At 35.2% G+C, this 13,395-nt stretch overlaps 2 protein-coding genes across 3 annotated transcripts in view; one reads left to right on the forward strand and one right to left on the reverse strand.

Annotated features, from left to right (window-relative positions):
• The first annotated feature begins 515 nt into the window (after positions 1–515).
• On the forward strand, positions 516–1,629 carry LOC117316241 (FMRFamide receptor-like). Its single transcript, XM_033870779.1, has 2 exons — positions 516–1,179; positions 1,288–1,629. The coding sequence occupies exons 1-2, from the start codon at positions 516–518 to the stop codon at positions 1,521–1,523; spliced, it is 900 nt and encodes a 299-aa protein (XP_033726670.1). The 3' UTR covers positions 1,524–1,629.
• Positions 1,630–5,287: 3,658 nt separating this feature from the next.
• LOC117316612 (zinc metalloproteinase nas-36-like) overlaps positions 5,288–13,395 on the reverse strand; it is a 31,129-nt gene continuing 23,021 nt past the window's right edge. Inside the window, exons 17-27 of one of the 2 annotated variants that reach the window (XM_033871283.1) lie at positions 12,820–12,934; positions 12,399–12,586; positions 11,596–11,677; positions 11,091–11,204; positions 10,623–10,745; positions 9,859–9,975; positions 8,756–8,869; positions 8,116–8,229; positions 7,660–7,788; positions 7,124–7,379; positions 5,288–5,441 (exon numbers count right to left, since the gene is read on the reverse strand). In XM_033871283.1, the coding sequence (XP_033727174.1) occupies positions 8,841–8,869; positions 9,859–9,975; positions 10,623–10,745; positions 11,091–11,204; positions 11,596–11,677; positions 12,399–12,586; positions 12,820–12,934 (768 nt within the window). In that variant the 3' untranslated portion in view covers positions 5,288–5,441; positions 7,124–7,379; positions 7,660–7,788; positions 8,116–8,229; positions 8,756–8,840. Of the gene's footprint in view, positions 5,442–7,123; positions 7,392–7,659; positions 7,789–8,115; positions 8,230–8,755; positions 8,870–9,858; positions 9,976–10,622; positions 10,746–11,090; positions 11,205–11,595; positions 11,678–12,398; positions 12,587–12,819; positions 12,935–13,395 lie in introns of both variants that reach the window. The other variant, XM_033871284.1, reaches the window with a different exon arrangement.

Below are 13,395 nucleotides of genomic sequence, written 5' to 3' on the forward strand. Positions count from 1 at the left end.
TCTCAATAGACTATAGCAAAAATGGCGCAACTTAATAAACTTGTTTTGTAAACGAATATACATTGTGACGTCACGTTATTTGTTGTCCTTTCAAAAATAAATTTTCATGAAGAGCAGCAAGAGCTGTGAAAGCGCTAGGAAGTGTGTCGTTAAGTTTTTCTTATATATATATATCTAACTCTGCATAGACAAGAACTTTTTTTCTCCATATGTATATAAATATATATATTGAGAATAGTAAAAACTGACACAGACACTAGTTTTCGCTTTCGCTCCATCATGGGAGCTTTTCAGTCTATTTCCAATATCTTTTTTTTTCTATGAAAATAACTCTTTATTATCTTATTTTTTTATTTTATATCATATAAAACTTATAACTCCACCACACTTATACAGATATCCCCCGCTCGAAGAAAAAACAATTTTGTAATTATGGTGATGTTAATTAAATGTGTTAGGCCTAACATAGCTCATTACATTGATCTGAATTTAATTTCATAAATTTCAGTGAAATCATGGCAGACCGGAACCTTAGTCTTCAAAATCAAACGTCACAAATGTTCAATGGAAGTGGCGTTGACAACAATTACACTCGCCATGGCAACGACATTGATACTGGGTTCGATTTTTCTGGAATCGTCTGGGCCATCATTTCATTAGTGGGACTGGTGGGAAACAGTATAACGTCTGTGGTATTGTTTCAATTGGCCAAGTCCTCATTCTACCTGTATCTTGCGTTGCTTTCCCTGTCCGACATCGCTTCAATTGCTTTAGTTTCAACTTCCATTTTGCTGGAGCTAACAGCTGAAAACCCCATACAAATCACATGCTCTCTCTTCGAAGCAGGTTTACGAATATTCTCTCATTTATCCTCGTGGATCACAGTAGCTGCTACCGTCGATCGCTACATAGCTGTCTGTCATCCTTTTAAAGTCATGAAGTACTGCACTAGGAAACGTGCGTTTATTGTCGTCGGTGCTGCCTTTCTTGTTATCGTCGCACTGAATTTTCCGGTTGTATGTCTAGAATGGAATGACGATCACTCGTCGTGTATTACACCAGCATTCACCGATGACTACTGTTTTGGATACGGTTTCTACATCGATATGTCCAATTATGTTCTTATTCCATTCCTTATAATTAGCATCCTCAATATATTGATGATAAGGAAATCTACAGGTCAGCTAGCATACGACTAAATCTGACTGGAGGCAACGAGACCAATGGGCCTTCAGCACCCTATTATAAAGGATTCGACCAGGAAAACAGTCACCATGTTGTTTACAGTCACTGCGTTCTTTATCCTCTGTTTCCTGCCATTTATCGGTATATCTTTATTTGCAATCGTATACAACAAAAGCTGGGATGGTGTCATGGAGCTGATCCCAGTTCCCTATACCATTGCATACACATGTGCAGCCATAAATCACTCTTTCAATTTTGTTCTGTATGGTTTATTCGGACAGCCTTTCCGAAAAAGGTTTGTCGAAATGTTCTGCTTTCGACGTTTTGTACAGGATTAAATGTACACTGCATAATAACTTTTCTTTCAAACGGAGACGTGTCAAAATTATTACACCGGGACCGCATGACATATTAAGGAAATATTGCCCTATCTCCTCGGCCTGAAGTTCGTGCAAACTCCGGCTAATGAAGGCTGACGTGGATTGTCTTCTTCAAGAGGGATTAAGGGCCCGAGGAAGCTTGGACATGATTGCGTTTGTGTTTAATTTGATTAGATCAATATTGTAATTGTATGTCAATAATTTGTATATTTTATCTTCGTTCTCTATGGCACAATATTTATTTTTGTCGTTTTGTATCAACGTACAATGTATCGAATTACGTATTACTGACCAACAATGCATGCTGTACATAATATTATCCTTGTCATTATGGACAATTCATATCGTAGCTGTGAATAAAATATAAAATCCACAATGTCTTTTAGTTAATTATGTAGCTAGCCCCTGTTCGTGAATGTATAACCAAAAGGTTTTACCTTTCTATATACTCACGTTAAACAATACAAAACAAAACCAAATAGCAACATGAAATTACAAAAAAAAATCCTTAAATGACCTGTTTTGATTTTATGTAAAAATATTCACTAACAATAGTGACTTGTCAAAATTATAATGAATGTTTGAATGAGGTGTTTGGTTTAGTTTAATGTCCTTTCAACTACTATAGTCACTTCAGGACGACGTCCCCTGTGTGCGAGAAGCACCGGCGTATATTGCTTAATTCGCCCAGCAAGACATATCATCAGGTTGAACTATAATGAAAATCTGTTCTTGTACCACTCCCAAACATGCTTTGGCATGATTTTGCATTATTTTACGATCTAGCTGTTGACATTTAAGTACAGCCTCCCCTCTCCGTGTATTCGTATTTTCACTGTAGTGTATGTGTTTTGGGAGGCTACGCTTATTTATGTTTGTCTCGTAATAAAACTTATGTTGACATTTTAGTGCAGGTATCTGGACATCTTGCTTATTAAGAAAAAAACATTTTAAGATCATAGCACACGTATCGGCCAGGGGAAAGATCCAAAAGCCTTCCTCGAAGGGACGAGCTCGCAACTAAATGCAAAATAGCGAGTCTGTGTCAATGGAGACATTCGGAAGAAGACAGTTAATCAGAGAAAGAACATCCATATGAAATATGAGAACGACCAATTCAGCATGCATGTGTTTGGGTCGACTTGCTCGCCTGCTTCCATTATAACCGAGTGGTGTGTTTTATTGGATAGTACTATAATGTCGGCATCTGTCCGCGCTTTCACAAGGAAACAAACACAAATATACCGTAGCCTCCCAAAACACAAAAACATTCACTGACGCATGTTCCTCACTTACAGGGAGACTTTCCCTGCTAAAGTGTTATCGTACTGAGGTACTCTGCGAAAAAACCCAGCAGGATACTCGACCCGGTCACATGATACTGAAAAAGGGGCTACCTAGTTGAAATGATGGTACACTAAACTAAATCAAACTTCGTTGCTATTGTAATTTGTCTTGTAACTGGATACATGATGAATTAAGTCTGTCATTCAATTACTATTCCTCCGTCAAAGAAAGGTAACTCTGACATAGTTATGTATCATTTATGTTTTTGCACATATCTCTTAAGGTGACTATAGCTGGGTGTTTTGCTTGCACCCACACGGAGGAGTTACCAGATTTGTGTTCTTATAAAGAATGCATTATTAGAATTTTACATGATGGCGACCTGGTTATTTTATCTCCGTCACTCGAACAGCAGAAGGCGAAGTAAACATCAACACCAGATACTATGTTCTAATGTTTAAACGTTCACCAAACCAGGCAGAAATTCCTCTTTAAAAAAAAATAAAGATTTAATCTGTAGATACGTATTCATTTCTAGGTATTAATCCAAATATAGGGTTTTATACTCCTTCGGATTTATATGTCTGCATTGGCATGGCTGCAACTAGAGTTACCAAAGACTTTAAAAGTGCGCATGTCTCCCTTGACATTCAATGCCTCAATTTTGGCCTTGGGTTCTGTTCCCTGGCCGACACATACCAGCATCTTTAAAACATAGTAGTTGCTACTCCTGCTCAGCATTTATTGAGTGGGACGACTGGTTTGTCTGATTATGAATGTGACCGGGAGGGTTCCCCTGCTTAGTGATTTTGACAGAAGACCTCAGTAATAAAAAAAACTGTAATTCGGCATCCGTTCCGCGCCGTCACAAGAAGACTCAACTCGATCATACCGCAACTCCCCAAAGCACACATGCATACACTTCATGCATGCATTTCGCACACCGTGGTTGTCTTCCTTAAATGACCTTAGCTGTTGAATGGACGTACAATATTATTAAACAAAACCAACCAGCATTATTCGAATGGAAAGCTGTCTTTTACTATTCATCATTTTGACCAAAAAATTACCTTACTATCATACAAATTCAGGATGACTAAAACAAAAATCTCTTCACATCAAGTAAAACTAGCACTTTATCGGGGCACCTCTCGGGAAGATTGGTTGTGTATAAGATGCGATACATCAGCAGATGACGATGTAGTGCATTTTATACTAAAATACACAGGTCTATTGAATGGTATAATCTCATCAACAAGGTAGACGTTTGTGTTTGTTTTAGGGGGTTAATGTCCTTGCAACAATCAGGGTTATATGAGGATAGGTGTCAAGGAGACACCTATAGAATAAAATAAAGCATGGAAAGACAGAATTAAGTGTTGGGATGGGGACATAAGTTCTACATGTATTTTCGTCCTTTCAACGTCCCCTAAATAGAACATGGTAGATGTGTCCTGTCCTGATGCACTCTTGTTTGCTAAGGAGATGGTTGATCTGTTGATCTGGATTTTGATATGTGAGAATTCAGTGATGCGTCAATGTTTTTAGTTAAAATGAATTGAATTCATCACAATGGACTTGCCGCGGATTTAGATAAAATATGATCAATTGTGAAATCGCAACTTAAGGGCAACTATCTTTACTTTTTTAAACAGACCACTTAATTTGTAGGCTAAAATAGTCATAAATGTTTGTTAGAAACTCTTATAAATTATTATTTGGCCAACTTTCTCTTCTTTATTTTTCTATTGACACATATACTTTATCTGCAGTCACATTTGTATGCTATTTTCGCCAAATGTCTTAAGCTGAACATACTATTTTACATTTACATTAGGCCTATAATCCATGTCAGGTTGTCGATAATTATGTCAGTTGTGTGTCTTGTAATGTCCTGTGTTGGATCCTTAATAGGGTAGAAAACCAACGTGATCTATTCAGAGGCCATTAGAGATCCCAAAAATAGACCCGCTGTATTCCACTGTATGTAGATCGTCTGAGGCAACTAAACGTGGGGTACTTACATTATCGGTGGGTTTTCTTCTTGTTTGTTATTTAGGGGACACGGAAGAGACCAAAATATATCTGCTGCATCATTGCATTTCTTGTGGTCTATCTTTTCTTTCGTTCGTGTTTTCCTTTCAATTCCCTATCTGTCTTTCTTTTTTTATGTTTTTCTTATAAATGCATTAGTCTCCATTAAGTAAGCTATATCGATCACTTAATTTTCCATTTGCTTGGGAATATTCTATTAACGAAAAACTTTAAATTGTATTGCATGTTGCATTGACTTTTGATTACAGTATCGAGCTTACCCTTAGCGGACTCTTCTGCGAAAAACTGTGTTCTCTTCATCGATTTGAATCCATGTAGATCTAGACATAATCATACGAAGCAGTATGTCTAGAGTAAATCAAGCAATGAAAAACGAAATTCGCTGTCTATGTTTCTAAAGGATACTGTTTTATTCAGAAGAAAATACATCAATGTATATTCTAATGTTTATCAGTGTGTCAGTGTAAACATATCCGATTACAACTGCAGAAAATGTAGAAGAACTCTTCATCCTTTGTCGTCAACAACCAATGCCTAGAAAACATGAAGCACACATGTACCATGAAAGAAACCTTTTCAAATGAAATATTAATTTAGATTTGGAATAAACTGAAGCATGTTATCATTTAAGTCCGCTACTCTATATTGATATTTTGAAGTCTGTAGCATAAGATATGATTAACTATACCATGTGTAATTTTAAACCATATACTGTGCCACATGAAAAGTTCGTTGTTTCGTGGTTGCAGTTGAATTACGAATATAGATATATATTATTGTACGTATTATAATGATATTATATCATTACATGGACACACCATGAAAATTTATACCAATGACATCATTTGAAAGCTCCAATGCAAGTGATCACGATTTTTTCCATACATTTACACTACTTGCATGTACTAAAAATGTATAAATATTCCGTTTGTTTGAGGTTGTTCATTAAATAACATTTTTATTGACCATATATTGGTCTCCGGTACAGATGATGTAATATATTACTGTATACTGTTTGCACTACTCACATGTGTTAGAAATATGAATATATATATATATAACAGCATATTTACTGTAAGGTGATCACGTGACTTTGTATTATTTATACGATATATAGTACATTAACCCCTGTCTGTAGATTAGTATTATCAATAAGAGATTAATAATTTACTACCAACTGTATCGAGAGGTATCATTATTACATAAAAATAAGACGATACTTAAAATTCGATAATTTGGTAATTCGAAAATAGTTTACGAAGTCATCCAGTTTTTGCTCGTAATGTAGATTGTAAAAATAATTTCTAAAATTCATACTTTATTTACATATCTTAGTTAACATATCTAGCTCGACTAATTAGCGGTATTGATCAGATGGTACCTTTGATTATGCTCTGTTTTATATACTGTCATAAACACTATTATATACACTTCAGTATATAACTGTTATACTGAAATTTTCCATATTCTGTTTTTTTTCTGGATATTTAAATTCTACTGATTAAATAGTGTGATATCAATATGTTATATATGCCGTATTGAATACATGCGTGTTACATTGATAAATCGATACATACAATAATCATTATTGCAACTTTATATATTTCAACACGATACTTTGAATTTTAGCACTTTATGTAGCGCTATTTCTCGAAAAGTACTTAATGTATCTTTCTCAAATTCTATATATAGGTTATCTCTGGTACTGTACTGTGCATGACAAATTTTGAGATTGATGAACGACAGGCGGGACATCTTGGATTTAAACCATAGAATTTGCTGTCGCCTTTCCCTCAAGCGCCCTGCGTACACATTCTTCAAACTACATATGTGTGGTTTCTTTGGTCTAGTTGCTTGGTTGTGCACTTTCAAAAAGTTTGATCACATAAACAAATTGACAAAAAGGCGACCATCTTGGATTATAACAATTCCAGTTTCGTATTTCTATTACTTCGTTGATCTTTAACGTTCGTTTTTGTCTCGAGTTGAAGTTAATAATGACTGTTTTACAGACAGTTCCTGATGCATCCTTCTTGGATTTCGTATATAGGTTTCCCTAGTTTTCAAATCATGGAAAATAGGAAAAAGGGCAAAGACCAGAAATGATCAGTTTTACATATACCCAGTAGTAAAAATCAGTCAATGGATGGCGCCCACTTTCCCTCTGAGATATTTTGTATGTCTTGTACATAATGAGAATTAAGAACAGAACTTACGAGTTTCCGTTAGTCGTCTAACGAATTGACCTAGTATTGACCTTTGCTCTGGTTTGAGGAGAAGACCTAACATCAGATTTGTTAAGTTTCCTCAGTTGAATAAGCATTCTGCGCAGAGTAGATTTGAAAGACGTCTCAGTTTCCTCGGGAGCCTTTTTGACAGGATATCGAGAGGTTGCCAACTTTCCACCTGTCCTCTTCTTCTCATCTGACTTCATCGGATAAGTCGCCACCAACTTTGCTCTCCGGGTAGACGCTGTAAAATATGCTGACATTAAGATTGCTTTGTGAGTAATTTTTTATATGTATGTTTGACAAAAATATCTCGTTTGACACTTTCTGGCATAAATTTGAACTTTGCCTTATTCGAATTAATGCCTTTTGTATTTAAATTCATTAAAACTGCCCGATGAAAATTTCCCTAGGTTTATTCAGTTTTCAACACTGCAAATAGATTGTGTACGTTGCAATTGTGGGATAGTATTAAATAAACAAACACTTATAAAATTGTAAATAATTTAGAAGGCGACACTTACGACATCCTGCTTCATCAATTCCATCACCACAATCTATAATGCCATCACATTTGTAGGTGCCAATGATACACTCCCCGTTGGTACATTTAAACTCAGTCTGTTCATTACACGTGACAGTACCGCCAGTGTCTGTAAATACAACGCTGAATTATAAATGAAAAACGGAGAGAGAGAGAGAGAGAGAGAGAGAGAGAGAGAGAGAGAGAGAGAGAGACAGACAGACAGACAGACAGACAGAGAGAGACAGAGAGAGAGACAGACAGACAGACAGACAGACAAAGTGGGGGGGGGGGGGGGGGGTTAAAACCATTCTAATATTTTCTATATATATTTAAATGATTTCTAGTCAATCTCCTAATAGTTAAATTGTATGAATCAAGTAGCCAATGTACGTTAGTGTACATAAATTAAAAATCGAACAAGATTTGTATTTAAATATATAAATAAATGCATTACCACAGTTAATCTCATCACTATTGTCATTGCAGTCTGGGACACTGTCACAACGATAATCTTTGGGAATGCATTTCTCGCCGTCGGTACACTTAAACTGTGCTGATGTGCAGGTCACTGTAGTTAACATAAAATCCAAACAAAATTATTTGCTGCCAATAATTCCCTATGATTGCTATATTAGCAGGTTATTCACTGCTATAAATTACATATAATTGATATATTAGCAGGTTATTTGCTACTGCAAATGATATATAATCGATAAATTAGTAGTATCATCATTCAAAAGACATACCACATGTACCATTAAGTATATTTCCATATGGTCAAATGTTGATCTAAAGTCTAAAAATTAAAAAAAAAAGTTTCTCTAATACCATAGCATTACTATCTGAAAACTGTCGGTCATTGCCACGAGATATGACTAACCATAGCCACATTATCTTTCTGTCTTTATGCTTGAGTGTAATCGTCGAGATGAAGTTAACATCTTGTATTTGCGAATTATATAGAACCAACAGATCTATTTTACGAAAAGAATATGCTTTACTTATATGTTTCTATTATCAAAGAAAAGAAAGATTGCATTATGAAACAAAAGAAACGACCATTTATGATATTGAGGGAAACAATGGGTCCGTACGTGTTTCGGTGCAGGTTTTGCCAGCGAATCCATTAGCACATTCACATGTAAACGTCGTCTTTTCACTTTGACACTTTCCACCATTTTAACACGGTTTTGATAAGCAGTGGTCGGCTGTAAGATAAACAAATTGGTTACAATAATGTGACTACAATCACAGTTACTAGACACAACTTCCCAACCCTTGGTCCTATATTTGTATTAGCATATAACATATATATGTATGGATTATGATAGGAAATGATCTTTATAAACTTGACCAACACTCGGTGTTTAAACTAAGAGAAGTGTCACATGACAATTATGCGAGTTTAATCATTTTAATAATATTGAAATTTTCAGTTGTTTTTAGATGAAATAAATTAACAATTGTGTTTGATCAGGACGTATCAGGTACTCTTAGTTACTGATTCATCGATACTCTTTATATAAAATAAGGAAGTAGCTCTCGGGAAAAGGTATTAACGGATATGAATTAAATACTCTTTCTCTTCTATCATTTCAAATTTGCTGGTGGCAATATAAACGAGTGCTTTAAATATTATAATGAATTATTTTTGCATGTTACACCTCGCAAATATTTCGACATCATGATAACAATAGTAACGATTGTAATTTAAAAAAAACTGTCATGAAATGGATATTTTTAGACAAGATTCGGTGGTACATTGTATAAATAACAATGTGATGAACATTCAATAAAAACTTATCTACAATCGAAAATAATCGAATATATTGTATATAAGATATCTACATTGACAAATATTTCCCAGTCGAACAGAGATTCCCGTTTTGTTTTATTATCTTATTCTTTTTTTTTTCACAGATAAATGCGCTAAAATTACGTATCCCTTAATTATAATTCATGTTTACATACGTATATAAAGATGAATTATTGGTGAGTTTGTAAGGTTTCATGGCGATACGCATATTATATCACATTTTATAGTTTTGCGATATGGCTTGTTATTCATTTGTTCCATGCTATGCATTTGGGTGTCAAATTATGTATCTGTGTGATGTACTTTTTAATAGAAAAATCAACAATTTACATATATATACTATCGCTATGCCATTGAACATAAATACATGTGTACACTTACTGCATCCCTTTTCATCTGATCCATCATTGCAATGTGAAAGACGCCAATCACAACGGAATTCATTCGCTATGCACTGTCCATCGGCACATTTCCATTGGTCGGAATTACATGATTGATCTGAAGTAAAGTAATTACATATTTCTCATCATCATCATCATCATCATCATATCATCATCATCATCATCATCATCATCATCATCAGGATCAGCCTCAGTGCATCGCATTCAATCATTAATGTACCGTTAAACACTTTTTATGTCACCTTAGCGAAGCACAATGACCTTTTTCAGATCCGTCTTCATCCGTCGTCCGTTAACCTTGTCACATTATCGAACTCTTAAAATACTCCTGAATCAATTTAGATGATATTTTGCAGAAACCTTCCTTGGAATAAGGTCAGGCAAAATCCTCAAATAAAACATGGCCCCCACGACCATGGCTGAATCATTAGGACTAAGAGGACGGACCCAGGTGTCGAATTGAAATTTCGAATATCTTTTCAAGACCAAGATATAGCACAATCGAATATTCAACATAAACTGAAGGGTCTGCTTTATCGTACTTGTAAAAATCAAGGTCATATTTCTCACTCGGGATTGCTTAAAACTTGGTTATATTTCATATAAGAAGTGTTACGAATTGCATTGCAAATGCATAGGGGATAGTTTCATGCTTAAGATTTAGGTAATCGGTAAGGATCGCGAGCATCTTGTATTAAATTGTATGGATCTACAATAGCAAACGATAGACATCCGAGTACCTACCTATTGTTTTACAGTTTGTGCCTTTGTATCCATCCACACACACACAGGTATACGTTGTTGATCCTGAAGCTTTGTTGAGACACTGTCCATTGTTTTTACATGGCTTGGCGTCACAGGGTTTAGCTGTCCAAAGATGCAATCAATAGTTAAATTTGTACAATATGATTTGCAGTTCACCTGAACCGAAAGGTCAGGATGACTTTAAGTTATTTATTGGTACACTTCTCATTAACTAATGAACCGATTTCATTGAAATCATGACCAAAAGGTCAACAAAAATAGTCGATTTTGTGATCGCCGGCCCCATGGGTAGAGCGTTGTGTTTGGCAACTTAAGAATCACCACTCTCCTGTGGATATTCCCCTGTCTCACCATCAAAGGGGTGACAAATTTTATTATTCTCATTGAGATGATTCTGATATTACAACATATATAAGCAAGCCTTCTTTTTCATCCACATATGCTTACCGGCAATCTCACAGGTCGATCCACTGAAACCCGACTTGCATTCGCACGTAAATGAAGCACCAGAACTCGAACAGACACCACCATTTTTACAAGGTTGATTGGCGCATACACTTGCTGCAAAACATACATTAATATATTATGCTTTACTGCTTCCAAATACATAGATATGTGGTTTGTTTGGTCATTTTCATATGAAATGAAAACGAATGAACAAATCTTTGGTATGTCATTATTATGATACTTTTGCAAACCGTTGTGAAAATAGCTTTATCAGGATATGCGATCTAGATTAACGATCATCCCACTTAATGTTACTTTATCTGTTGCAGTCACAACACATGTGCCGTCAGAAGTTGTGACAATTGTTGATTTGTTGATTTTTTCACGTGTGTTCATAACTAAAGTCGATTTTTGATTTTCAAAAACTGAAACTCTGTATATTTTCAATCTCATTTGGAAGTTGGTTTACCCGGGTCAGCTTAAGTTATGAAATGGAAACACATACCCCCTTCTCCATTACAGCCTTTTGATATGATTACATTATCAATGCCCAACATTGTGTCTCCAATTTTTCCCGCGAAAACAACCTGGAATTACAAAATGAAGAAAACACTGTTCATGTAATCAATTGCTGGGTGTTTTTCCTCATATTTGTACAGGTTGCACCTGAAATACTTACAAAATATGAAGTCAGTATTAAACAAATATTTATGACGTCAAATAATACACAATCAAATTGAACCACTACATACTCAACATACATTTGTTGATACAATGGTGAAGCTGAAATGCATCGTTCTTATTTCATTTTTCCAATATTAATATTCTTACATAACATAATTTACTATAGTGTTCAATTCAAATAAATTGAATACAACACCAGACTGAGAATGCAAATTTCAACGACGCAATGACATTTATGATTTTCAACTACATATATGTAGCTTTCATTGGTAAGACATACGGTCAACAGACCTTCTCTATATTCTTTTTCTTTTTTTTTTTTTTTCATTACGGTTTGCATATGCTGTACAGGTGGTGGGGTTCGCGGTGAATTTGATTTCGCTATATCATAAATGGCCAGCAAGTATTTGTACCAAGAATTTTCAATCTCTGCATATCTTTATAATATACCTGTATACATACACACACACGTCCAGGTGTGTTTACCTGTTTTATAAAACTGATGTTTTAGAAGATGGCTGGGCGAAATCAATAACCGAGAACAAGTTCCAGCAGGGACAACTGCGAAACATAAATGCCCTGAAAATTCAAATTATTATAGGATAACCCTCTAATGCATCTAACCTTTTTCTGATGAAGAGTTTCAATTGGTATTTTGAATTCCTGCCAGTTGTTGGAGGTCGTTTCCACTAATGATTTAAGTGTTTCCAGGGGACTTCCCTGTTTAACTGTGTACACAGCTAATCCAGACTGTTGTTCTCCCTCTCGTGCCTTCACCACTATAGCTGTGAACTGTAAACATCGGGCGCCATCTACAATAGCAAAACAAATTTCAAGATAATCTATACCAAATAACTCTATTTACAAGTTAAAACAAATCGATACGGCCATTAGTTTTGCAATAAACATCATTCATGACGTTACGTCTTTGTACATATGACGCTACAATTGATTTCTGACTGGTATTAGTGACATATGGAAAAAAAAACAGGTGCAAATTCACTGGATAACAGGTCCATAATGTGATAAAAAAATTATAACGCACCTGCGAAGGTTAGTTCCGTTTGCAATTTGGCGACATTCCCATAGTATTGCCCAAAAGGACGTGCAAATACGGCCCCGTCTTTTGCGTACACCTTCTGTGCTCCAATCAGGCCGCTCTGTGTGCATAATAACATAAATAGTATTGACCATAAACAATTATGTTGAATATAATTACAACATATTGATTAATTCTGATCAACTAATCATACTGCATTTTCTTTTCATATTTGTGTGGATGTTACTGATCGCTTGACAAATTTTAATGTTTTCAAAATTGTGGAGGCAAACCTGTAACATCAACTATTGTTACCTAATAAACACCAATTATTGTCAAAGGTTAAAGCAGTGAACACTGACATCATTAACATAGTTTCAAGACAACTTCCTACTTTTGATTTCAAAAGAACTCTTAATTAACTCTTTTCCGGCATGCGTGCATATTTGAATCATCTCTCACGATGACGCAATAATATATTTAGGCTGACAGAGCGCCAGTTATATCTATGAAAGAAAAACTTTTGAAAGAAAAAATCCTCAAAGCACATTTTTAAAAAATATATTTTTCGATTCTAATTAT

The sequence above is a fragment of the Pecten maximus genome, chromosome 18, assembly GCF_902652985.1.
Source record: "Pecten maximus chromosome 18, xPecMax1.1, whole genome shotgun sequence".
Classification (NCBI taxonomy): Eukaryota; Metazoa; Mollusca; class Bivalvia; order Pectinida; family Pectinidae; genus Pecten; species Pecten maximus.

Bases quoted from the DNA above. Each gene is read 5' to 3' on its own strand.
- LOC117316241 (XM_033870779.1), top strand. From the start codon at position 516: ATGGCAGACCGGAACCTTAGTCTTCAAAATCAAACGTCACAAATGTTC. The intron at 1,180-1,287 runs GTCAGCTAGCAT...TGTTGTTTACAG, and splicing joins GATGATAAGGAAATCTACAG to TCACTGCGTTCTTTATCCTC.